The 25,333-nt window shown below is 52.8% G+C and overlaps 1 protein-coding gene across 4 annotated transcripts in view; it reads right to left on the reverse strand.

Moving 5' to 3' along the window:
* The window catches only part of Por (cytochrome p450 oxidoreductase), a 51,772-nt gene that overhangs the window by 14,470 nt on the left and 11,969 nt on the right, over positions 1 to 25,333 (reverse strand). For 2 of the 4 annotated variants that reach the window (XM_021728577.3, XM_013360067.2), the window contains one exon: positions 8,674 to 8,862. In XM_021728577.3, coding sequence (XP_021584252.2) covers positions 8,674 to 8,849 — 176 coding nt within the window. In that variant the 5' untranslated portion in view covers positions 8,850 to 8,862. Of the gene's footprint in view, positions 1 to 8,673; positions 8,863 to 10,076; positions 10,661 to 11,010; positions 11,035 to 25,333 lie in introns of those variants that run through there. The other 2 variants (XM_021728578.3, XM_021728579.3) reach the window with 2 other exon arrangements.

Raw genomic sequence — 25,333 nt, forward strand, 5'->3', positions numbered from 1 at the left:
GGTCACCCGGATGAAAGAAGACACCGGGTGTGCCCATCTCAGGCCTCATGGAGCCTCACTCTGAAGACTGCAATTCAAATTTAATTTTCTGCCTGGCAGGACTGATTCCTTCTGGGCCTCCCCTCCTGGGCAGCCCGTGGAGACTGCGCCCCTGCACAGCCTGGTGCCTGGCAACCAAGCTCCGCAGGGTAAGAGACACCCAAAGTGCAAGAGGAAGGATGAGAGAGAGGCCAGGAACACGATGGCAGCAGAGATGGGTGGCCAGCCTCGGCGAACCACAGAAGATAGTCCAGGAAGGTCCCAGGCCTCCACCACAGGGACCAGCAGAGCTCCAAGGGACTCTGGGGAGGCAGACCCCAGGAAAGACCCGCCTTTGGTGAGGGCAGACAAGGCAGCTTTCCGAGGACACGGGCCTCTGCATCAGGAGGGCGCTGGCCTTGGCAGGTGAAAGGTCACAGCCGTGTGGGAGATCTCAGGTCAAAGACAGAGGGACCTGGAGCCACTCCACAGCACCTGGTACAGGCTGGCGTCCAAGGACCTCCCTGTTTCACTTCATCCTTATCACCCCAGGTAGCAGGAGGGCTTCTGTCCCCAAGTGACTCAGCCCCAGGCCTGGGAACATCCACAGCCACTGTGGCCAGCACCAGGCTGGGTCAGCTTCTGCAAACCCCCACCAGCTGGGCCCCAGCACTGCTGCCAGGGTCCAGGGGCCCTGGGCATGTTCCAAGAGCACATCTCATGTCCTTCCTGGGTCCCTAGGCCTTGTCATTCAGGGTGCTCCTGGGCCTCTGCCGCGTCCCTTCAGCATGCATTGATAAGCACACAGACGAGAACGAGACTCACGGCCCAAGAAACCGGCCACTAGTCCAGGTAGCCTGGTCTGCTGCACAGCAGTCCCCAGACACTCCAGAGACCTGAGGCCCATTTGGCAGGTGTCAGGTACAAGGGAAGGGAAGCCAGACATGGTGGTACACACCTGTAATCCCGGCGGCTAGGCAAGACCCTATCTCTAAATAAAATATAAAAAGGGCTGGGGGTGAGGCTCAGTGGCTAAGGGCCCCTGGGCTCAATCCCTGGTACCAAAACAAAAGCAGGGGAGGAAGGTGGGAGAGGCCAAGACTGAGGAGCAGGACACAGGGGAGGGGTGCCTGGGGCCAGCGCCTGCTCCAAGGCTGCTGACCCGACTCCCTCAGGACTTGTCCTGGATTCCTGCCGGTCCTGCCCTTCCCCTGCTGCCTCCTGTCTCCCAGCCTTCTTCTGGGAGCCCCTCATCCTGACAGCCCAGCGGGTGTACCCTGAGACCCCACTGACCCAAGCTGTTAGAGCACTTGTCACTCTGCACCACCAACTGCATGTGGCCCTGAGAACACTCCGCCTCAGTCCCTGTGCCGTGTGCTTGGCACACAGAGACAGGACCACCAGCAGCACCAAGTACCCTGAGGACACCCAGGAGGTCAGGAGGGCACCTCTGCTTGCTCTGCTTGCTGTTTCCAGACAGGCGTGTCTGCAAGTTCAGCCACCGCAGGAGTGCCCCCAGCTCATCAGGAACCAGGAAAGGCCGGGAATGCTCCCTCAGGTGGCAGCAGAAGAGCCAGATGTGCCTTTCCAGCTTCTTCCCCAGGGGTAGAGGTCCAGGCTCCCCGGAGCGTGTCTCTGTGTGGATCTCACCCACGTCCCTTTCCATGTGCCGAGGCGCAACGACCTCTACAGAAGACTGACCCTGAGCTGCCCTGGCAAGACCTCCAGCTCCCTCTCCACCTGCCAGGTTCAAAGACAACAGCAGACACACACAATCCTGCACCCTTGATTCCCGGCTCTCCTGGGCTCTCTGTCAAGAGCAAGCCCTAAGATAAATGTCACTCAGAGAGATGAGGTCTTCTATGGCTTTTCAAACGACCCCCAGTGGGATGCCATGTGCAAAACCCAGACTGTGGGAAACTATGAAATAACTGAGCTGTGAGGAAGGGGGCCCGTAAGGCTGCGGAGACCTGCCACAGTGTTAGGAAAAGCTGCCACACAGGCTGAAGCTACAGAGTGCTGCGAACGTGACATTCTGGAAGAGGCTCAAGTACAGGAACTTAGGAAGGAGATCAATGGTTGTCAGAGGCTGGGTGGGGACTGACTGCCAGAGGACTCTGGGGAAGCCTTGGGGGGATGAGTACCCTCAGGTCAGACTGTACCTTATAAGGGGGGATTTTACCAGCTACAGATTAGAGCTTAGGACACCCAACCCCCCAGACAGAGAGACACTTACAGGACTCCCTAATCAGCTGCAGTCCATAGGTCTGGATTAGATTCTGAATTAAAAAAAAAAAAAAAAAAAAAAACTATCAGAAAGCCAAACCCAAACAATAATCGGCCAGGAGGCCACTGGGGATCAGATGATGGGAGAGATTACTGTGACCTTTAGGTGTGAGAGGACAGACCACACTGTTTAAAAGGGAGTCCTTGAATTTTAGAGGAAAATATTTTCAGATAAAATATGATTTCTGGGGATTGCTTTAAACTAATCTGGGGGTGGGGTGTGCAAGACAGGCCTGGGGAGCTGTAAGACTGGGTGATGGGGTCACATGGGCTTGTTCTCCTGGGTTCCGTATCTGGGTATTTTTGGGAAATATTCCAAAATAAAAAGCATTATTTCTCTTTAAAGCACCCTCTGGTGCCAGGGGAGGGCACAGAGGTGGGGGCCCTGCAGAGGATCTCAGGGCCAGGGCCACAGAGAGGGTCCCAGCAGCTGGGCTGGCTAGGGACAGGCACAGGTGACCCCAGAGCGCAGGCCCTTCTAGACAGGGCCGCACTGGGCCCAGGTGGCCAGGTCTTCTGATGATTTTTCCCTCTGGTTTTTATGTGTCAGACTTTGTAATGTTCTAATTAAAAATTAATAAACAATACTGGGTAACCAAACCCAGCCAGCAGGCCAGGCTTGCCCTGGAGGCAGACTTACGCACAGGTTTAGCATCCTGAATTCTACAGCCGTTCCCTGGGTAGCTCCACTTTAGCAGGCGGCCCTGTGCTAGGCCGGGGACCCAGACAGGAAGTGGATGTCACTCTGAACAAATGCCCATCTTCTAAGAGGGGCGCTCCAGCAGGGCAGGCTCAGGGTGGGCGTGGGGCTGCTATGGGAACCAACACCCCTGCTTGTCCTTAGGTTCCCTCCAGAGGAGCCAGCTGAGCCCTGTGGCTGGGCAGGGAGCAGGTATGAGAGCCAGGACTGTTACAGGACCTGTGGTCCCGGCTGGTCCTCTTTTACAAGCCTTTATCTGCTACTATAAACAGTTCAGAGTGAGCTGGGGGCGGGATCAACCTGGACTCGTGAAAGAGACACTGACTGCCAAGAATTAGTTGATACCTTCAATCTGATCCTGGCTAAATCCCAGCAGTTTTTTAATTTGATTTTGGTCGACATTGACAAATTGATTCTAAAATTTATGCAGCAATAGCGGGGGGAGCCAATAGGGTAGGATGCAGGAAGACTTGCCTAGCAGAGCTCAAGATAAGACACTGAACAAATCACAGAAAACAGCAGGTGTGGGGCTGGTAGAGGACAGCCCGCAGATCAGAGGAACACTGTGGAGTCCAGAACCAACCGGTCCACAGCCACCTGCTTTGTGTGGAGGGTGACGCTGACACCTAGTGGGGAGAGAAGGGCCATGCCCCCATCCTGTACTGGGACAGTACACAGAGCCACACCCCTCTAGGTACACAGCTCTCAGCTGGATGGCACAAGTGAGTGTAAAAGCTGGGGCCCAGCACTTGCCTAGTGTTGAGACCAGGGTCTTATCCCCAGCCCTGCAAAAGCAAAAGCAAAAAAAAAAAAAAAAAGAAAGAAAAAACTAACATAACTAATCTTCTTCTAAAATAAAACACAAAGAACATTTCATGGCTTCTACATAAGACTCCTCCTCTTCTTGCAGTACTGGGATCAAACAGGGCTGCACACGGGCTGGACTCCCTCTACCCCAGCCCTGTAAGATTTTTTACACTCCATACATAAGCATTAACCATAAGGTTAAGGGACCACCAAAAGGCTGACAAATTAATTTCAGCAGCTTTTTTAAAAAGTTCTGTGGACTTTGGTGGGCACTCATAAGCTGACTCTAAAACTCACACTGAAAGTCAAGGGAAAAAGAATAAGAACCTGTGATCACCAAAGGCTGTGAAGAGACTAATAGGGCAAGAAGCGTGGGGAGAAGACACCTCAGTGCACGCATCTGGTAAAGAATGTGCACCTAGAACATGGGGAACTCGGTGCTGGAGCACTTCCTGGCACCCACAAGGCCCTGGATTCCATCCCCAGCACCAAAAAGAAGAAAAAAGTGAGGAACTCTGACAACTCGACAAGAAGGCCAAGAACCCAACAGAAAAACGGTCAAGACTCCGGAACCAAACCTGCACCAAAGGAGAGTCCAAACGGTGACAAACTCAGGGGGACACCACAAATGCAAAGTAACACTGGTTACCTCCTCGGGCCCCTGAGATTGGCTAATTAATGCTAATAGAAGGGTGAGTGAGGATGTGGTACACGGAGCTCCACGTGGCGGCCGAGGCCAGGGAGTTGGACAGCCACGCTGGACAGGAGCCACAGGGAGGACCGTCTGAGAGCTCCAGGTGGGGACACACCTAGCAGAAACTCCAATGTGTGGGAACCCAACGTGCCCTGTGTGCGCAGCTGCACAGGGTGGATGGCAGTGGCTGGCGGGGCTTCTGAGGTGCCAGGGGAGCCGCTCTTGGCCTGGATGCTGGAGACAGGAGCCTGGGCCTGCCACCTATAGCTCTCCCAGACTTTCTGTTTTCTTCATTTGATGTCACTGTTTCTCTGCCAACAGCCCTCGTCCTTCTTCTCTGCTCTTTAGAAGGTGTCTCTCCTTGACCTGGGTTTGGCTCCATCCCTGGCCCAGTTAGTCACTCTCTCCCAGAGCTGAGATCTTCCCATTCTTCCCAAACCTGCCCAGCCTGCCCTTCCAGCTCCAGCAGCCCACCGGCACCCACACCCCTGTCCTTTCCCCCCGGGGACCCTCTCCTGGGCCTTAATGCCTCTCATGCGACCACTTCCTGGAATGGCTCCTGACCTGCCTCCCTGCGGCATGAGCGGGCCACTATGCTGGTCACTGAAACCACACAGGTCATTCTGCTGTTCTATGGAACTCTGTCCTCACCCTAGGAGTGGCCCAGCCCTCTGCAGTCAGCTCCACCTGTCCCTCCAACTGCCCTTCTCCCACTTCCCAGCCCCTGCCATCCTGACCATGAACCCCTCCAGATGAGCCACCCCGAGCCTCCCAACTGTGCCTAGGATACACTGTAGGTGCCCAAACCCTACTCCCTATCCAAGGCTCAGCTCCCACATTGCCGCTTCTCCAGAGCCTTCCCCGTCCACAGTCAAAATCCATCTCCAGGGCTTGGGACATAGCTTAGCTGGTAGAGCGCTTGCCTCGAATGCACAAGGCCTTGGGTTCAACCCCCAGCACCACAAAAAAACAAAACAGAAAAACCCATCCCCACCGCCTGGGTCACCTGACCCTGCACTTCTGATCCCAGCATACTCCAGATGATCTTCTCATGGAACTGCCCTCCCACAACACTGGAAGGCAGGGACCATCCTGTCACAAGGCTCTGACACAAAGGATGTAAATGTCTGTCTGACCAGATGAGTCCCAGGTTCCTCACCCTCTCTCTTGACCAGAGGCAGGGGAGTGACGCCATTGGCGCTCCACTCAGCTGCTCAGCTGCACAGGATGACTCAGGGCAGGACCTCTGCCCATGAGGAGTGTCAAGGGCAAAGGCTACTCTCCCAGCCCACTGAGGGCAAACCCCAAGTGGCCTCCTGATGTGGTGCTGGCCTGGGACAGGAGAGCACGTGCTCCTGGCTCCAGGATGCTGCTCCTGAGGTTCACAGGTGGACCTTCCTCAGCCACAGTGGTCAGTGGCAACAGAGAGGGCATCTGGGCTCCTAAGGTTCCAAAGGCCACATCTAGGCAGGTGGGGAGGGCCAAGGAGGCCAGCACACTGGGGAGAGTCACCGGAGACCCAGAGGCTCCACCTGAATCCCTAGAGTCTAGGGCTCAATGTGGCAACAGGGGAGATGAGAGACATGTCCTCTGCCTCGATGTCCTCAAAAGTGCTTGCTGCTGAGACTCCACCTTTGTTTGGTTTTTAAATATCCAAATCTAAAGGTCTCACATGGTCACACAGAGCCTCCCAGGTGTCAAAGGAATTAAAAAAACCTTTTCAGAAGCACCAGAAATCCCAGGGAGAATTCCTGACACAGGCCAGGGCCACACACATGCCCCACACGAAGCCCCATCAGTCCCCATGCTGGGCTGGGGCAAAAGTGTCTGTGGCTCAAGGAAGTGCGAGTAGCCAGGGACACTGATGCTAGTTATGTAGGAGGCCCAGGGCGTCGGCCAAGTGACCTCCTGATCTCAGTGTTCTCGTCTCTGAACTAGGCGGATGAAGGGTAGCTTCAGAGACCGAAGGTGGCATAGCACAGAAGTAGGGAAGGGGCAGTGGGGTTTGCAGATCTTGGTTCAAAGGCCAAATCTGCTCCTTCCAAGTTACGTGCCCTAGGGGAAACTCCTCCATCACTAACACCTCGTTTCCTCATTTGTAAAATGGGGTGTTGATGTGTTCCGTGAACGCTCTCGTAAAGTTGGGGGTGATACTAATAGGGATGAAAACTGAGAGTGCACCACAGGCCAGGAACCAGGCCAAGGGCTCGAGAAGGCACTTGCCCACTTGATTTTCATAACCCTAAGGCACATGACCCCAGTTTACAGCATGCGAGGACACAGACTGAGAAAGACCAAGTCACCTGGGCAAGGTCACATGGCTACCATGATACAGTCTGGATTTGAACCTTAGTGGCCCACCATTAGGGCCCAGAACTTGACCTGGGACCATAAATGACTCCCTGGGGCCACACACATGTGTGGCCCTGGCCGGGGCAGGTCCCCGACACAAGGAGGAATGAGAACCTGCAGGACAGCACAGGGCAAGAATCTCACCAGAGCAGGGAAACACAGAGTCAGCATCCAACAGAGAGAAGCAATCACATACCAAGAGCGCCCAGGGAGGTGATATTGGGGACCGAGTCAGGCAGCCCCATCCTTAGAACGCAGCAGCATGTCTCTCCAACTATGGACAATGGAATGAGAGCCAGGTGGGAAGCTGGGGCCTGGACACTGGTCCCCCTGTCCCAAGGACACCCACACTTTCTCACCACAAACACTGTCTCTGTCCCACATCAGGACTGCATCCTGACCCAACCCCAGCTGGAGAGGCTGGATTCCAGCCCATCTGCCCTTTATGCCTCCGACCTCTGCTGACAGTGTCCTCACAGTCTCTGGGTGCCACGCCACCATCCTGCAGGATGTGATCCTTATCCCTTACCCAGAAGGGATTCCTTTCTTCTAGGCCCTCCCAGAATCTGGTCTCTAGGCCTGGGTCTGCCAGCTCCCCAGATACCCAGCCCTGGGCACGTCAGGAGCAGGGTTACAGGCTGCACTCAGTGGTGAGGAAACGGAGGCTGGATAGGGTGAGTGTCTTGCCCAGAGTTTGCTCAGCAGGACAGCATAAGTTTGACAGGACAGGACTGGCCTACTTCATTTCATGGCTGCAGCCACGAACCTCATGAGGGTCTGGGACACCGTGGGCAGGGCCTCAGTAGATACTGATCTGCTTAGTGAATCACTGAGGAAGGGAAGACCGTTTTACAAACGTAAAGCAAACGCCCCATCAGTGGCAGCAGAGTTGATCTACAGACACATCTGCAGTGGTCCATGCCTAACTTGTCTGGGCAGGAAGCCTGCACCCCGGAATGGGGTGCAGCGTAGCGCATTGGCAGAGCACGTGCCCAGCCTGCATGGGGTCCTGGGTCCCACCCCAGCACCATCAAAAGAAAACAGCTACTGCCTGAATTGAAAGAGGGACCTAGCCCTGGATGGGCCCGCACACCTCACCCTGCCCCCACACACCTCACCCTGCCCACACACACACCCGCCCGCACACCTCATCCTGCCCACCCTGGGCAGGTCAGCCGAGGGACCTTGAGATGCTGCACTGAGACCTGCCCCTTGCCAAACCCGGGGACCCAGGCAAGGCTGTGTCCCTGGGTGTGCTCAGCATAGACCTGGCCTGTCAGCTCCCCACTCAAACCCAGCTCAGGCCTCAGAGTCTGGGACTGGGTTCAACACAGCCAGGGGGACATGCAAGACGATGCTGCAGCGCCCGGAAGTCAGGGCTGCTCCAGTGTGGCCTGCGGAAAGCAGCCCTGGAGGCCGGTGCAGGCAGCACTCCCCGCACCACCCTGCTCATGTCTACACACTGTCCTATCATCTCCTTACTATTTTTCTTCAACTAATTCATTTTTTACTTATTCTGGAAAAGTTGTTTTGTTGAGGGTTAAAAAACAAAACAAAACAATAAAATATAAACAAAACCACGTTTGTCAAGTTGGCTTGACACTGTCACTCCCCGGGCTCTAGGCTTAAGCCTGCCTCCATCATTAAAAAGGGAAATCTGTCGGAGCAAGCGGTGTGGGCCTAGGGCCCCAAATACTCAGGAGGAGGCTGAGCCAGCCTGGGCCCCAAGTGCAGGGTGATGCTTTAGAGGTTGAGAGGCGCTGGAGAATGCCAGGAAGCAGGAGTGACAAAGGGGACGCTGAGTGGCGTCACTTACGTTGTTGAAATTTTGTGGAACTCAGGGACTTCTTCCTTTTTCTTTCTGAAGAGGAACCAGTAGGTAAGCAGACCCACGATGAGAGAAAACAGAATCATGTCCGTCACACTGAAGAGAGACACTTCTGCGGCCACGGCCTCAGGCGCAGCGGTGACGGTGTCAGCTGAGTCCCCCATGTTGATCACAAAACTGTCAAGAGAGAGAAAAGGTGACATCAGCAGGGAGGAGCAGGTGCGCCTAGGGCCCCCAAGTGCCCACCTGGCTGCCGTGGCCTGGGCCTTGGCCTGGACTCACGCCCATGGCACAGGGGGCTGCTCAGCGAGGCTCCACGAAGGCTGCAGCATGGACTCTCTGCCTGAGTTCAGGCTAAGGCTGGGACTGCAACTGGGCCCGCTGCACACAGGACAGAAGCCACAGACTCCCGGAGCCACCAGCATCCTCTAACCGCACAAGGACACAGCCCTGAGGCTGGTTTCACCCGAAAGAAAAAGTGGCCACTTCATGGTAATGCCTCTCCAGCTGCTGAGCGCCCCAAACTCCGCATGCAGGCCTTCACCACTGGCCCTTGAAGGACTTCTGGGAAATAACCGAGGCCCAGAACCTCCTGCCTGTTGACAGCATCTCTGAGTGCCCAGGACCCTGGCCTTACACTCAGTTCACGCTGGCCCCCGGCCCTGCTCGCCTGGAGACTTAAAGTCACTGCATCAGTCTGACTCTTAAGTGCTGGACACTTCTAAGCTTCCGGGTGTGGGTCCTACGTGTTCACAGGACTGACTCCCAGCAACACCCTGGGCTCCTAGGCTCTGGGAGCAGCCCTGGTTGGCAATGCAGACAACTCTGTCCTAAGAAGACCATTTTGAACTGAGAGGACTGGTGAGTCAGAGGTGTGTCTGGTACACCTCACCTGCCTCGCCCCTCAGACAGGCGGGACACCTGCATCACTAACACAAGCCTACTTTACTCCAGTAGCTCATGTGATTTATTTTGAATTCTGTGCTGAACGTGAGAAAGGGAATGCTGCATGAGTACACCTTCACCCCTCGTGAACTTGGGCCCACAGCCCATCCAACATGCTGTCACACACTGCACCAGGAGAACCAAGTGCTGTCCCCTGTGACCCCACTGGGAGAAGCCAACTGGAAACCCAGGCCTGCCTTCTCCTGACACCGCCCTCAGTGTCCTTCCTTGGTGACTTTAGTCTCAACCTTCTGCTGTAATAAACCTCAATCCTGAGCAGAGGGCTTCTGAGTTCTGCGAGTCCTGGTGAGTTGGATGACCTCAGCTGAATCTGAGGTGGTCTCGGGGACCCTCAACTCACCAACCTAGCTCCGGACAGATGCACAGACAGTTGGCAGGTAGCTGGATCTGAAGGAGTCAACCCAGGCCAGCATGAGAGGTCCTACCTCTTGGCAGCCGCGTCTGTCCCTTCCAGTTAGGGGTCGCAGCTCTGGAATCTGTGTCTTTCCATTCTGCCATCGTCCATGGCCACGTGGCTGCTTCACCACAACTCAATCTGAAATGCCTGGGCCGTACCTCAGCAGCGCAGGCGACGGAGCTGGCTTCCACCCTCACGCCACAGCAGCCCTGGCCTGCAGGAAACCACAGGCGGCCGAGCCCCGAGAGCACGGAGGGTTCTGGGCATGGGCTCTGCCCTCCTCGCCTGTTGGGAACTAGCCCCCGGCCCAGAGGTCCTTGCCTCTCATCAACAGAGGTGCCTGCCCGGCTGCAGTCCATTCCAACGTACCCTTTTGCTTTCTGTGCAGTGCTGGGGATGGAACCCAGGGCCTCATGCATGCTGGGCAAGCGCTCAATCAGCCTTATCCTTGGTGATGTCTGACGTACAGGGACAAATTTAACTTAGAGCATCCCCAGAGCATCCTGTTTATATCTCAGCATCATAAACAGCTGATACTTACTCAGTGCTAGTCGAGTCTGTCTAGCAGCCCTGTCTGTGGCCCACGAGCCTTCTGTCAAACTTTAAAAAGCCAGACTGAGAGGCCTCAGGACCAAACGATCAGGAAGCACCAGACATTCAGAGCCTGACCGGAGGCTGGCACAAGAAAGCCCCCAGCTGGCATCCCCAAAGGGCAGCAGCAAGTAAGGGCCAGCTCCCTCCGTGCTGCCGCTGCCTTCCAACTCCTCCGTGGCCCAGAACACTTATTTTTCAAGAGCGGAGACAAGCACCCTCAGAGCCAACCCACTGTCTCCCCACAGGAGCACACTGACTGCAGGACCCAGAGAGAAAGCGCAGTCTGCGGGCGGTCTCTAAGTTGAGGAGGTGCTGGGGAGCAAGGATGACGGCACACCTACACCCCCATAATTACCCAGGCCACTCACCACACAGCAGCCAGAGGGATCCTTCAAAGAGGAAGTCAGAAAGACAGGCCCTGTGGCACACACCTGTCATCCCAGAGACTCAGGAGGCTGAGGCAGGAAGATCACAAGTTTGAGGCCAGCCTCAACATCTTAGTGAGACCCTGTTTCAAAATGAAACAACAAGAGGTAGACCACCCCAGCATTCAATCCCTAGTACAACTGATTAATTCATATGAATTAATTACACCGTCTCACCGACAGGCAACTTCAAAGGGCTTCTCATCATGCCTAGTAAAAATCGAAATTCCTGCTGCCTATAATCCCAGAAACTCAGGAGGCTAAGGCAGGAGGATAGCAACTTCAAGACCAGCCTCAATCACTTAGCGAGACCCTGTCTCAAAATAAAAAATATAAAGAATTGGGGATGTGGCTAAATGTAAGCGCCCTGAGTTAATTTAGGAAAAAAAGAAATCTAACTCGTTCCGTGGCTATAAAGCCCATCTGCGCTCACCTTTAGGCCACTCCCACCCCCCCACACTCCCCCTTCCTCAAAAGCCAACTGCCCCTTCCACCTCAGGGCCTCTGGTAAGTGGAAGTAGCCCAAACCCTTCCTCTCGCTGTCCGCAGGGTCTGCTCTGACACCCTTCAGGCCTCTGTTTGGGCGGCCACCTCAGAGATAATGCCTGCCTACAGCCTTTGAAACAGCCCTCAGGACCCCCACCCTGTCCACCACTGTGCATTCCCTGCCTGGCTATCTCCTGACTGGGGCATCAGGTCCACAGAGGCAGGGACTTTGCTGTGTTTGCAGAATGGCATTCAGTGAGTACCCAAGGTCGACTTGTTGAGCAAATGACTCCCAAACAAAGGCTAGGGTCCCTCCAACACTTGTGCTCTGCAGCTGCCCCTTGAGCCCAGAGTTGGGAGCACAGATTCTCACCCTACTAAGGAAATTGTGAGCAACCCAGGGGAGAGTGACAGGCACTGCCCACTGTCCACAGACTGACTCCCTGCAGCTGCCAGGGCTGGAGCTGGGGTCCCAAGGCCCCCGCCAGTGCTGCTCAGAGTCTCCAGGGAATACAGAACATTCCCAGCAGCCGTGGCCCAGAACAACTCTGCACAGATCAGAGCCACAGGAGGTGGCAAGGTCCTGGAGACAGATGGGGAATGGGAGGCTCCCAGGGGGTCAGCGCTTCCCTAAGCTGCAAACTAGGAGCCCCAGCTTCCAGCAGAGAGCTGTGTCCACTGCCGTTCAACCCAGGCGATGTGTCTGGATACTGTCTCTCCTTGCCGTAAGAGCTTCCTGAAGGAAGAGGAGCATCTCGCATCCTTCCTGGCACAGGGAAGGCAGGAGGCACTGGCAGGCTGGCAGGAAGGCAAGCAAGCTAGAGGAGTGTCCTCAACCCCGTACCTATCACTAAGCACACATGCGGCCATGTGCCAGGGAGCCGAGGCCACGAACACACTCTCAGGTCAGGTCACGCATGCCACATTCTCCCACTAAAGCACCAACGCCCCCAGCACCCTGGCCTCGCGCTGACTATGACTCATTCTGCAGAGCACGGCTGCACTGGCCGTCCCCAGCACCCGTTCTTCCTGCACAGAACCTGTGGCTCGGGAAGTGCCAAATGAAGGGAACAAGGAACACATTAGGACACACAGAACAGGGATCCCCATGAACCAGGAACGTGAGACATGGAGGTGTAGGAGCCACGCTAGGCTCTACCGTGCCCACCTGCAGGACTCCCTTGGTCATGAGCTGCAGGTATTAGCAGTTTCCATGGCAACCCCTAAGCCAAGGGAAGTGGGTGGCAGTGAGGTCCACACCACTACTGAAGAGCCGGCCAGACGTTCAGTCATGACAAGGATGACAGCATGATCCTGCGCTGACCCACAGCCCCACCCAGCTGCTACTGCATGGGGAGGCCCACAGGGCAGACCCACTGCACTGGAAAACTGGATACCTCCAAGTTTGCTCTGGTGCCCAGGGGGCGCCAGTTTGAGAACCACCTCCATGGTGTGAAATTTTTTATTTTTATTTTTTATTTTTTGCAGTGCTGGGGATTGAATGCAGGACCTCATAGAATTAGACAAGTGCTTTACCACTAAGCCACATCCCCACTCCCCCAGTATGAAATGTTTTGATAGAAGACTGATGACTGACTTCCAAGGGTAATCACGAGAGAGTCAGTCTGAGGTCCCCAGAGGAGCTCCAAGGAGACTCGGAGCCCTGCCTGTGCCATCCTCTGCCCTGATATGGTCTTTGGTCTGACTTGCTGCTTTCCACCCTCAACAGAAAGGAAAACAGGGCTCCCGGCCTAACACGGCCCTGTCAGCAACAGCAAAAACAGAAAGAAAGGTAAAAATAAGGTTAGAGTAACTTCCTGACTGGACCGGACTCTGGCCACAGCACTGCCACCAGCTGCTGGACCTGGACAAATCCCTTCCCTACAGCAGGTCCCATGTTCTTATCTGTGAATCTGGGCACAGAAAAAGGCCTAAGGCAAAGATCAGTCAGGCAGGCCTCCCCCACCCAGAACACTGACATCTGGTGTGATCTTGTAAGTTGGCACTCCACCCAAAAGTTTGCATTTTATCAAAAAACAACAAGCAGACAGAGAAGGGCAAGAACTATACAGCTGTCCTTTGGTATTCAAGGGGAATGGCTTCCAGGATCCCCTGTGGGATCCTCTAGATGCTCCAGTCTCTTATATAAAATGGTGTAGTATTTGCCTTCTCACATCCTCCTTTAAAGTGTACTTTAAAGTCATTTCAGAATGTTTGTAATACCTGTATAGCTGCTATACAAATGTACAAGATAAATGCTACACACAGTCATTACTTACACTATGTATTTTGTCTGAACTGTTTTTGTCAAATTGTTACTTTTTCCCTGAACACTTCTCATCTGTAGGAGGCTGAATCGTGGTCTCAGACCCTGGGGGCATTGCACATGCGCACTTGACCACTCTTCCTCCAATCTCGAAAGCTGGCCAGTTTGCACCAACCTAGCAAAGGGCAGCAACTTAGTCAAGTACACTGTAGAGCATGGTGGCCAGAAAAATCACTGACTGCTCCAGCAAGGGAAACTGGCAGGAGCTTTTCCAGTTTCTGAAAGGACCCACGTGGCCAGAGCGGGAGGGAGCAGAGGTCCCCTCCGGGAGCACCAGCCGGCACCAACTCAGGATGAGTCAGTCACCAAGCAAATCAGTGAGGGAGGAAAGGGGGAAGGAAGGAAAAAGCAAGCTACCGAGTGGCCCAGCTGAGGTCCTGGTGGACTCCCAGCTGCCTGGCCTCCACCTCCCCGCTGCAGGGGAACAGGGCTGTCCAGGCTCACAGACTTCTGCCAGGGTTTTAAGCTGCAAGACTCAGAAACCCTCCAGGAAACGAACCCCGCGGATGCCCAGTAGCTCCACCTCCAGAGAGCAACGCCAGGGGAAGACCCTTCCCAGGCAGACCAAAAGGGTGCACAGGGTCCCCCTAGGGCGCGACTGTCTCTACGTTTATCACCCAAACTGAGAGGCTGAGTTGGGGTCCATGAAGCTTCCTGATTCTCAGTTTCCACCCTGCCAAATCAGGGGACCTTCTCAGCCGGCCCTCTCTCTCCTCTCCTCGGGGACGGTGGCATGAAGGTTGGACATCTTGTCCCTGGTCCCACAAGACCTGAACTCTCTCCCGGCTTCCCACCCACTCTGGTTTGTCCCTGTGGTGCCGACTGAGTACTTTCTTCTGCCAGATCTTAGAGTTCCCAAGATGCCAACCCTTCCCTGTCTTCCCCGTCCTGCCAGGGTGCCTTTCAGAGAGTTCCATCTTGCCTGTCATGTTCCTCAGTCCCAGCGTCTGTTTGATTCTTCATGCTGCCTGTGGCCTCTTGATGCGGGCATCCCTCAAGTGGAGGTTTTCCTGTTTCGTGGCACAGTGGGTGATTTTAAAAAATTGTATCCTGGACGTTTTGAACATGGTGGACGGTGGACCTTAATTCCTTTAGCAGGCCTCTGGTGCCCTGCTGGTGGCCAAGGAGGGCGGCAACTCGCTGCTGTCAGATGGAACTTCAGTGTCCCTTGGGGCCTCAGCTGACAGGTCCTGGCCTGGAGGGTTACTGCCCGCACCTGGCTTCTGCTGGCCCCTCGAGGTGGGTACCCTGCTGGATGGCGGCCAAGGGCTGGCTTCCACCACATTCCTGTGACAGCTCTCCTAAAGATAGCAAGCGTCACCATTCCTTGGCTCTTAAAGACTCTAAAGACACTGCCAGTACTGCTCGGTTCTCTAAGAATCACACCGAGGTGGCATGACTAAGGAATCCATGTTAACAGCTGCAAGCAAAACACTGTCAAAGGAGTGGTGAAAACACTAGTTCAGCACAACTGGGGTGGACTATGATGTTTCCTAACTGATGGTAAAAAGATGTGTGGGGTAGAAAAGGCTGTGGGACAAGCCCATGGAAACTAAGGCCTATGTTTACCCACTACCCACTGGTCCATAGGGCTGTGCAGAAAGCACTTGAATCTGTTAGCTACTGAGCCAAAAGCGCCAACAGTCCATCTCCTTTACTCTCACGGTCAGTTCCATGAATTTCTTTCAGAAATGGAGGCTGAATATCCAACTTGTCCTACCATAGGCAGCCATGTAGTGTGCCACCACACCAGAGAAGCCAATTCTTGTTCAAAAAAGTTCAGTATAGATCTAGAATAGTTATACCAGACTTTACCATGATCACACACATCTGTAATCCCAGGGACTTGGGAGGCTGAGGCAGGAGGATCACAAGTTGGAAGTCAGCCTCAGCAACTTGGTAAGACCCTGTCTCGAAATAAAAAATAATAAGGCCTGGGAATGCAGCTCAATGGTATTGTCCCTGGATTCAATCTCCTGTACCAAAAATACATAGGAATTGTCTTCAATCACTGTTACTGAACAAGAATGGTTTAGGGAATGGGTTTTTGCTAGAGTTTAGGTTTCTTTCTTTTTTTTTTTAATTTTTTTTTTTTTTTTTTTTTTAGTTTTCGGCAGACCCAACATCTTTGTATGTGGTGCTAAAGATCCAACCCGGGCCGCATGCATGCCAGGCGAGCGCACTACCACTTGAGCCACATCCCCAGACCCGAGCTGAGGTCTCTTAATGAGGCTTACCTAGATTCTAAGGCAAAACAGCTTTTACATGTGAGATTTACACTGTGGTAGTCATTTCAGGGAAATGAACAGTATCTAAACCTTGAGTCAAGATGCTTTATACAACCCCTGAACTGTTGGGTAAAACAAGAAGTGAGATTTCCATTCCCACAAAAACCTGCATTTTTTTTTTAGCTCAACCCACAGTTGCCGCAGTATTCTTCAGCTTACTGCAATTTCAAAGAGAATTCCCACATTAAAAAATCCATTTAACTATAAAATTGAGAAGCATTCCCCTAAACTTCAGCTAGAAGCAACTGATCTGCAATGTAATAAATCTCCAAAGAGCAAATATCAAGGATGATCTTAGTGGAATTCTCCAGCACTGCACTTCAGTGATTAACGTGCTCCATTCAAGTGATCTGCTGTAAAAATACATTCTACTACCATGTACAACTAAAAAATTAAAAAAAAAAAAAAAGAAGAAGTTATCTGCCTGTGGGCTGACACACTCATTTGGCGGCAGCCTCAGTGTGAAAGACATTCTCTAAGATAAAACATGTAAAATTCCCCTGCAGATCATGCCAAGGGAGTATTTGCAGATGATTCTGATGGCAGGGAAAACTAACTTTGGAGCCCAAATCAGTAAAATGTCATCCCTATACAAGTAATTCCACTCTTCTTATTAGGAGACCTGACCTACATTAAAAAATCGTGCTCAATGTTATGATTTGAATTTTGTTAACAAAAATATCATGGAATTTGCCTTCTCTTGTGATATAAGTAAAATATAAATCCTAGATTTCACCCTGGCCTGTAAATCCTAAATGCTTATTACCTGGCCTCTGACATGCTTGTAACAAGTAACAGAAGACGTCTGGTGAAAAAGAGCCAGGTGCAGAAGCAGCCCATCGGCCCCTGCTGCCCCTGCTGTGCAGTGCAGGCTTCAGTCCCCCTGGGCCTAGGTGTGCCACTGACAGCACGAGGTGGGCATGATCACCAAGGGCCACCGCCAGCTCTGGAACTCTAATGGCTACAGTAAGCTACTCCCCTTGGACACAGCCTTCTAGACTCCCAAGGGGACGCCCTTCCTAGATCTCCACGGAGCCTCCCTCTGCAGCATGCTCAGCGCCCAACCAGGGCGGGAACACGGGGCACCCCAGGCATGGGCTTTTTCTCCAACATCTTTTGGGGTTGGCCCTTTCCTGTGGTGGGATGGCTCTCATCATCGTGAGAACTCTACAATCTTCTGCCTTGAATGTGCGACATGGGGACATCAGGTCCTCCTGTCGATCAGACTGTACCCAGAACAAGAGTGGCGGCTCCGAGTAGGGCCAGAGGGACCAGGGGTGGCCTCCTGACCCTCAGGCGTGCAGAGCTGGGCCTCAAAGCTTCATAAACTGTGGCCCTGTGTGCCCAAGGCCACCCAGCACTTCTGGAGCACGGGCTGCAGCTCCCCTATTGGCCACTTTGTCACTTGCTCTTGAGTCCCAGAGCACTGAAGATCCCAGGAGCGCAAGGCAGTTGAGGCTCCTGTTCTCAGAGCACATGGTCTGGAGGGCTCTTAAAAGGTTCCAGGGCAAAACACCCTGGGGAAGAGCTGCCTCTAGTGCCCAGATGCGGACAGGAAAGCCTGCCACCCACCCCAGGCACTCCCCACCCCTCACGCCTGGCGGGGAGAGAAGAGCTCTGAGGAGGAGGCACCAGGGCTGGCCTGGGGGCTGGGTCCTGAGGAACAGCCAGGTCCACCATCAGGTGGAGAAGCAGCCCACAGTGCAGCACCTACGGGATCGGGTGACTCTAGCGGGGAGCGGGGAGGATCGTCCATGGGACAGAGTGAGTTTTAAAATGGGACCACAAGCAGGCCAGGAGCCCCAAACACCAACCTGAGGTCCTCGGGCCCTAAGCAGCTGGGGACAACAGGGGTGGGGAGGTGGCATGAGTAGAAGGCTCCACAGGAAGGGGACGCTGTAGATGGTGCTGGCACCTGAACACCAGGACAGCCACGGAGGCTTACGAAGGTGGCCTCGAGGGCTCCCAGCCTTGGTCCATCCCCAGCCCAGCGCTTCCTGTGGATGGCCTTTCCCCCACATAACAGGGCTTAATTTGGAAACACATGACGGGCCTGTGTCTGACGCAACGCCTTGGAGGGGGAAGGTATAGAGGGGGAAGGCAGCCATGGAAGGCTGAGAAGGCATGACTCGGCAGAAGCAGCCCCAGGCGCCACACCAGCTGACTGAGCCCTGAGGGGCTGACCTTGCACTTCTGGGACCTTGAGCTCCAGGGGTTCAACCCCCAGCTCCCCAGGCCTCAGCCACAGGCTCCAGGTTTGTCACAGGCGTGATTCAGTGACACCAGGCAGAGGCGGCTCAGGCAATTTATGACACAAAACACTTCACAGGGGCTGCAGGAGTTCCTGCTCTGAGGCACCTCCATGAATGCTTCGGGGAACACACCTGACTGTGTCCCACACAAGCCAAGGGACTTGGAGGCTGGGTGGGGAGGGGGAGGCTCTGCTCTGGGTGGAAAGAGGAGGCCTCCCGGGTCCCCCACAAGCCCTTCCTGACAAAGGCATCTGAAAACAGAAGAAGCCGTGGCAAGGAGATGTGACAGGGCTAAGTGACAGAGCCACAGCCCGGGTCCTGGGGTGCAGGGTGCTGTGGGTACTCATCTACTCAAGAGGCTCAGGGGGACAATGCAAAGGAAGACCCCAAGTCTTAAAAGACTCAAACGCCAACTCCTGGATGTCCTTTGAAAGGCACAGACAGGGGGGACCAGACCAGCCCCAAAAAGACTGTGGGAAGAGTGACTTTTAGCTCAAAAACTGGTCCCCAAACAGGCTGCATTCCACGTGGAGCTGGGCTGGCTCTCAAGGGGAGCCCCAGGGGTGAGTGAGCATAGCCCACGCCTGCTTCCCAGAACTCACCACCCCTTGCCAGCAGACGCTCCCTCGGCCTGATGCCCTCACCCACCACAGGGCAGAAAGGAGTGCGGCCTCCTGGCCTTCGCCCTTGCCGCTGAGGAGGGTCCAGCACCCCACGCCCTACACCCCAGGGAGCTCACCAGGCCAAGCCTCACTCTGCCTCTATGTCATAGGTTAGAGGACAAAAATTTGGACCAGAATCTCATTCTCCTGGGGCTATTTTCCCCTGGGAATTCTCCATTTCCCTCCCATACATAAGTACTGAACACAGACACACACGCGAATCACAAAAGCGGATAAAAATATTCTGTTTTTTAAAATCTTGTTCCATGTTGCTAAATGACCCTTTATAATGAAATCTTCTTTGGCTACACAGGTGGTCTACTGGCTTATGTGCCATTATTTGCTTCATTATTTTCTTATCCTTCTTCTATTAAACCATTTTTTGGTGGGGAGCGGGTACCGGAGATTGAACTCAGGGGTACTTGACCACTGAGCCACATCCCAGCCCTATTTTGTATTTTATTTGGAGACAGTTCACTGAGTTGCTTAGGGCCTCACCAAAGCTGAGGCTGGCTTTGAATTTGTGATCCTCCCATCTCAGCCTCCTGTGCCCCTGGGATTACAGGTGTGTGCTGTAGCGCCCAGCTATTAAACCATTTTTGATTAACTAAATGCAGGCTAGGCTTGGTTTGAGGTGGAGGGTGCCGTGTAGACACAGTGTGGCTGACGGGATGCTGGCACTGCCGTCAGATGGAAGAAAGGCTGTAACGTAACTGCTCACCAAGCACTGTGGGCACGGAAGGAAGCAGAGAGGAGCCTTCCCTAGGGACGGGGCATCTGCACAGTGGGCCGTCTCCTGGGAGATGGAAGAGATGAAATCAAAGCTCAGAGGGCTTATGCAGCTAAGTTGTAGGGCTAAGTGATGCCAGTCTGATTCTGAAGCCCCTTTGGCCTCCCCCCACCAAATAGCATGAAGAAAAACATCTATAGATGCTGTTTTTCTTTTTAGAAAGATCTTTAAATTCTCAACAAGATTTCAATCTTAGTAATTCTTGGCATGTAATTAGCCTTCAGACAGGATTAGCTATTGGACTAGTCAGGAGAAAAGAACGACAGCAAATTCTCACCACAGGGAGTGGAAGAGGGATGGCTTTGGATTCTACAGACATCAAAGGGCTGGTATGAGAAATTACTTCATGTGAACACTTGCTGACTTAGGTAAAATGGACACATTTCTTAATAGACACTAATAACCAGAGCCTGCCCATGCAATAAATAACCTGAATAGTTCTCCATCAAAGAATCTGAGTTAGGAGTTAAAATCTTCAACCAAAAGTGAAGATGGAAGCTTTTAATGTTGGCAAATCTGATCCAACATTTAAGAAAGAAATAACACCCCAATCTATAGTGTCCCCAAAAAGAGAAGGCCTCCAACTCCTTTTCTCTCTCTCTTTTTTTTTTTTTTTGGTGTGTGTAGTACTGGGAATTGAACCAGGAGTGCTCTGCCACTGAGCTACACCCCCAGACCTTTGTATATTTTATCTTCAGACAGAATCTCACTAAGTTGCCCAGGCAATCCTCCTGCCTCAGCCTCCTGAGTAGCGGGATCACACGCGTGTGCTTCCACGCCCAGCCCAACTCATTTGTATGGGACCTGGACACCCAAACCAGAGAACTTTAGACCAACGTGCCCAGGCGCGTACATGCAGAAGTGCGGTCGAACATGAGCCAAGTGAACCCCGCACAGATGTGAGGGGACCCTGCACCACCAGCCGTGGTGTTCACCCAGGAGCGCAGGGCTGCTCCAGCACTCAGCAATCGGGAACTCACCACATCGGCACACAGGAGAGGCACCCGACAAACCCAACCTGCACTCACACAGGAACTCTTGGCGACCAGGAGAGAGGAGGTCATAACACTGTGAGCACAGCCATGGCCCCCAGTGCCTCGGGGTGCCGTGGGGATTAATAAATTAAAGAACCCGAGGTGCTCACAACGGTGCCTAGCACAGGGCAAATGCAAACAGACTATTGACAAAGTGAGAAGGAGGCTGTGACCACAGCAAACATGACACACTTAGTAATAAACGAACTTATTTAATATAAGAAAGAAATAGCTGCAGTGAGTGCAGCTGGGACTGCCCCCGAAAATCCTGAGATGAGAAGCAAAGAAAAGCGCAGTTCAGTACCCAGCCAGGAAAAGGGACGGCCGGCTGCCAGGCTGTGACAGCGAGGGTGGCACTCAGAGTGTGCATGGGACGTGAGGAGCCAAACAGCAGGGCCTGACATCTGAGTCCACTTCGGGGAAGCCTCAAGGCCAGGCTGAGTGTCAGTGTGTGAGGTCAGAGGAGGCCTGGGACAGACAAGGACCAGGACAAGGAGGCGGCACAGGGAGGGCTGGCAGGTGGGAGGGTGGTACGGGGCCTGGGGGTCCAAGCAGGTGGAACCCAACGAAGCCAGACAGTCAACAACCGTCCACTCCAGTGTCCGTAAGTGACTCTGCAAAGCAAGCAAACATCCACATGCAACAGCGTAGGTGGCGTGGCCTGCGCTGGGAGGTGCTCATGGACACCACAGTCCTAACAAAGACCATAGGAGTGCGACTACAGGAGCGGCACTTTAACCCCTCAGACTACCTGACTATTCATGTTTGATTTGCCTTAAAAAAAAGTGTGTTGGGCTGGGGATGTGGCTCAAGCGCGCTTGCCTGGCATGCGTGCGGCCCAGGTTCGATCCTCAGCACCACATACAAACAAAGATGTTGTGTCCGCCGAAAAACTAAAAAATAAATATTAAAAAATTCTCTCTCTCTCTTTAAAAAAAAAAAAAATCTATAAAAAAAAAGTGTGTTATTTACCTAATCATAAAAATATGTTTAAAGCTCTTTCCTTATGAAAAACAAAATGCCTGGGTCTTTAGAACTACTGATCCTTTTTTCAGAATGTGCCCCTCGCTGGGCCTAGTGGCACATCTTTGCCGTAGCATTGTTAGTCACAGACTCAAACTGCATGTTAATGTTTGCGACCCAAACAATGGAATACTATGCAACAGTTAAAAATAACTACATCAAACTATAGTTACTTCGTGGAAAGATGGCAAGCACGATAAATTAAAAAGAAAGTTATATTTTCACTAAGAAACCACGAAAGAAAACTTAGATATTTCTTCAGAAAAACTATCTCAGAGGATATGTCCAACCTAACAGACTTCCTCTGGATGATTTGGTATCCAAAGGTACTTTATGTGCTCTTTCCAAAATTAACAACAAATAAGTGGGAGCTAGATCTCACTGTTGGAGGAAGAACTTACAAATGTGGAAAGAGAATAAGACACGAATGTTGTGGGGTTGGATGGGACTGGAGGCATCCAGTAGGGCGCTCCTATGATCACAGCTTCTTGAGGCTGAAGCAAGAGGGTGGCAAGTTCAAGGCCAGCCTCAGCAACTTAGCGAGACCCTATTTCAAAATTAAAAATACTAACAATAAAAAACAAATAAAAAGGTTGGGGATGCAGCTCAGAGGCAGAAATTCCCTGGGCTCAATCCTCAGTACAGGGAGAAAAAAAATTGAAAGTGACAGCACACACACAATGGCTCTAATATACAAAGACAGGAAACCCTGGCTCCTCCCATTGGAGAATGTTATTTAGAAACTAAGGTGGGGTGAGTGACACTGATTTTTCTTTTTTTCTTTTGGCGGGGGCAGTGGGCACCAGGATTGAACTCAGGGGCACTCAACCACTGAGCCACATCTCCAGCCCTATTTTGTATTTTATTTAGAGACAGGATTCTCACTGAGTTGCTTAGCGCCTCACTTTTGCTGAGGCTGGCTTTGAACTCGTGATCCTCCTGCCTCAGCCTCCCCAGCAGCTGGATGACTGGTGTGTGCCACTGCACCTGGCTGACACTGCTTATTTTTCATCTGCTTCTGCCCTGAGAAAAGCAGGGAGGGAGGAGGAATCCCATGGCCTCGGAGCACCTACTATGTGTCATAGCCACATGTTACAGCAACTCCCAGCAACCCTTGGCAGTTACGGGTAATGGCATGCCCCTCTGTAGATAGGAAGTGGCTGCAGGAAGGTGAGACCAGCCGGAAGCCACAGGGAGCAATGTTTGAGTTCCTTTTCTTTTCAAGGCCATGACCCATTTTCCGGCAGGCCTGTGTCCGCTTACCCCCACCTCTCTCTCCATCGCTGGCCCTCCGTGCCCTTCCATCCGGGAGCCCTCCCTGAGCCCTCTGGTTCATCCAGACTTGGAAATGGGTGAGTCCAGAACACAAAGAGCTGGGTCACCTTAGGATCCCTGGGCTGAAGAAATGTCCAAGAGGGCTGGGGCTGGGGCTCAGTGGTAGTGCACCTACCCGCCATGTGTGGGGGCACTGGGTTCAATTCTCAGCACCTCATATAAATAAATGAAATAAAGGTCCATCAATAACTAAAAAAAAAAAAATACTTAAAAAATTTTTCGAGAAAATGTGAGGCTGGAGAAAGGACCCTGAGGCAACACCAAGACACTCCTGAATGCTAAAGCTGAAAAGTCAGAGCCACTAAGTGCGCCATGACATGACCGACCGAAGCAGTGGTAGCAATTCATTGCTAAGCTACCTGTTTTGTTATACGTGACATACAGCTCGCCGTGTTAAAGTGTACAATCAAGCAGCATTTAAGCACTTTCAAAACGGGCCAGCACCACCACTATAGCCCCAGAACTCCTCTGCCACATGGAACAGAAAGGCTGCAAGCGAGGAGTCACCGCCCAACCCTGCGGCACCAGCAACGTCGCCCTCCCACCCACAAATGTGCCAGGTCGCTCCGCTCACTGGGGAGTCTACAAGTGCTTTCAGCAGTTTTACAGTTCAGTGTAGAAGCTTCACACCTCCTTGCTTTTGGATTTAATCTATTGGAAATAAAACTATTTCCTTTATTTCCCCTGTGGACTGTTCATCGCTGGTGGAGTATGAGATTTTTAACCACAAGGAAAAAATCTGAGTCCATACAGATATAAATTAATAATCAAATCAATTAATACGAGAAAGGGACAGTTCTTGGAAAGAGAGAAACAAGAGAATGACTATGAGATGTCACAGTATTAACCGACACACAGGATCCATCCACAGAAGGGCTGAACAACTCAGGGCACAAACCAGGATCCGTAGGATCTCAGAGCATCTGCTCCGAGACACCTACTAACCACCAAGGGGAAAAGAGCAACTGTCGGGGGGAACCCTGCAGACACCAATCCAGTCAGGAGATCCGGGTAAAGACCACCCGCCCGCTGGTCCCGTGCCCTGTGCTACGGCCTTGCTTTGTGGTATTCTTGCCACAAACCCATCGCCTCACTCCACTCGTGAGAAAACCTAAGACAAATCCAGCGACAGTCTATAAAATATCTGACCTGTGCCCTCCAAAAGCATCATGGCTGTGAAAGGCAAGGGAACTGTCAGAGGCCAGAAGCGGCGAGTACACGCCAGGTGGGTCCTGGAGCAGAGGGGGCGTCAGCAAGAGCACTGATGAAGTTCCAGTCACACACATAGTCTAGCTCAGGGCCGGGCAGAACAAGCCTATGGGTCAAGCCCATGGACTAGCGTCATCGCCAGTTCCCCTGGGGACTAGCCATACCTCCTCAGTCACACACTGTCCAGGCTGCTTTCCTGCAAAAACAACAGGTGAGTAGCTGTCGAGGACCTTTTGGCTCGCAGGGCCCCTGTATGCATTGTCTGGCCCTTTACAAACAAGTCTGCCAGCACCTGACTCAGTTGATTACACCTGACCAAGGCTTAACTTCTTGTTCCTGTTCATTTTAGTAGGATCATGCAAGATGGTAGCACTAGGCAGGATTTAGTGAGAAATACAAAGAAAAGGGGGCTGGGGATGTGGCTCAAGTGGTAGTGCACTCGCCTGGCATGCGTGCGGCCCGAGTTCGATCCTCAGCACCACATACAAACAAAGATGTTGTGTCTGTCGAAAACTAAAAAATAAATATTAAAAATTCTCTCTCTCTCTCTCTTAAAAAAAAAGAAAGAAAGAAAGAAATACAAAGAAAACCTTCACGCTCTCTTGCAAGTTTCAAGTTTCTGCAAGGGCTTCCCCGGCTCCCTGCACGGTCTGCTTCACTGCTCAAGTGAGGATTTACCCAGACAAGTGTTCCATAAATGCCCAGTGACCTGGATTCCTTGTCATCTCTAAGATACGAGGGTTAGGACCCTGGGTTCTCAGAAACACAAGCCCTCAGAATTGCAGGAGAGCCAGGAGTGGTGGCATGTGCCTGTAATCCCAGCTGCTCAGGAGGCTGTAGGCAGGAGGATCACAAGTTCAA

The sequence above is a fragment of the Ictidomys tridecemlineatus genome, chromosome 10 (assembly GCF_052094955.1).
Source record: "Ictidomys tridecemlineatus isolate mIctTri1 chromosome 10, mIctTri1.hap1, whole genome shotgun sequence".
NCBI lineage: Eukaryota > Metazoa > Chordata > Mammalia > Rodentia > Sciuridae > Ictidomys > Ictidomys tridecemlineatus.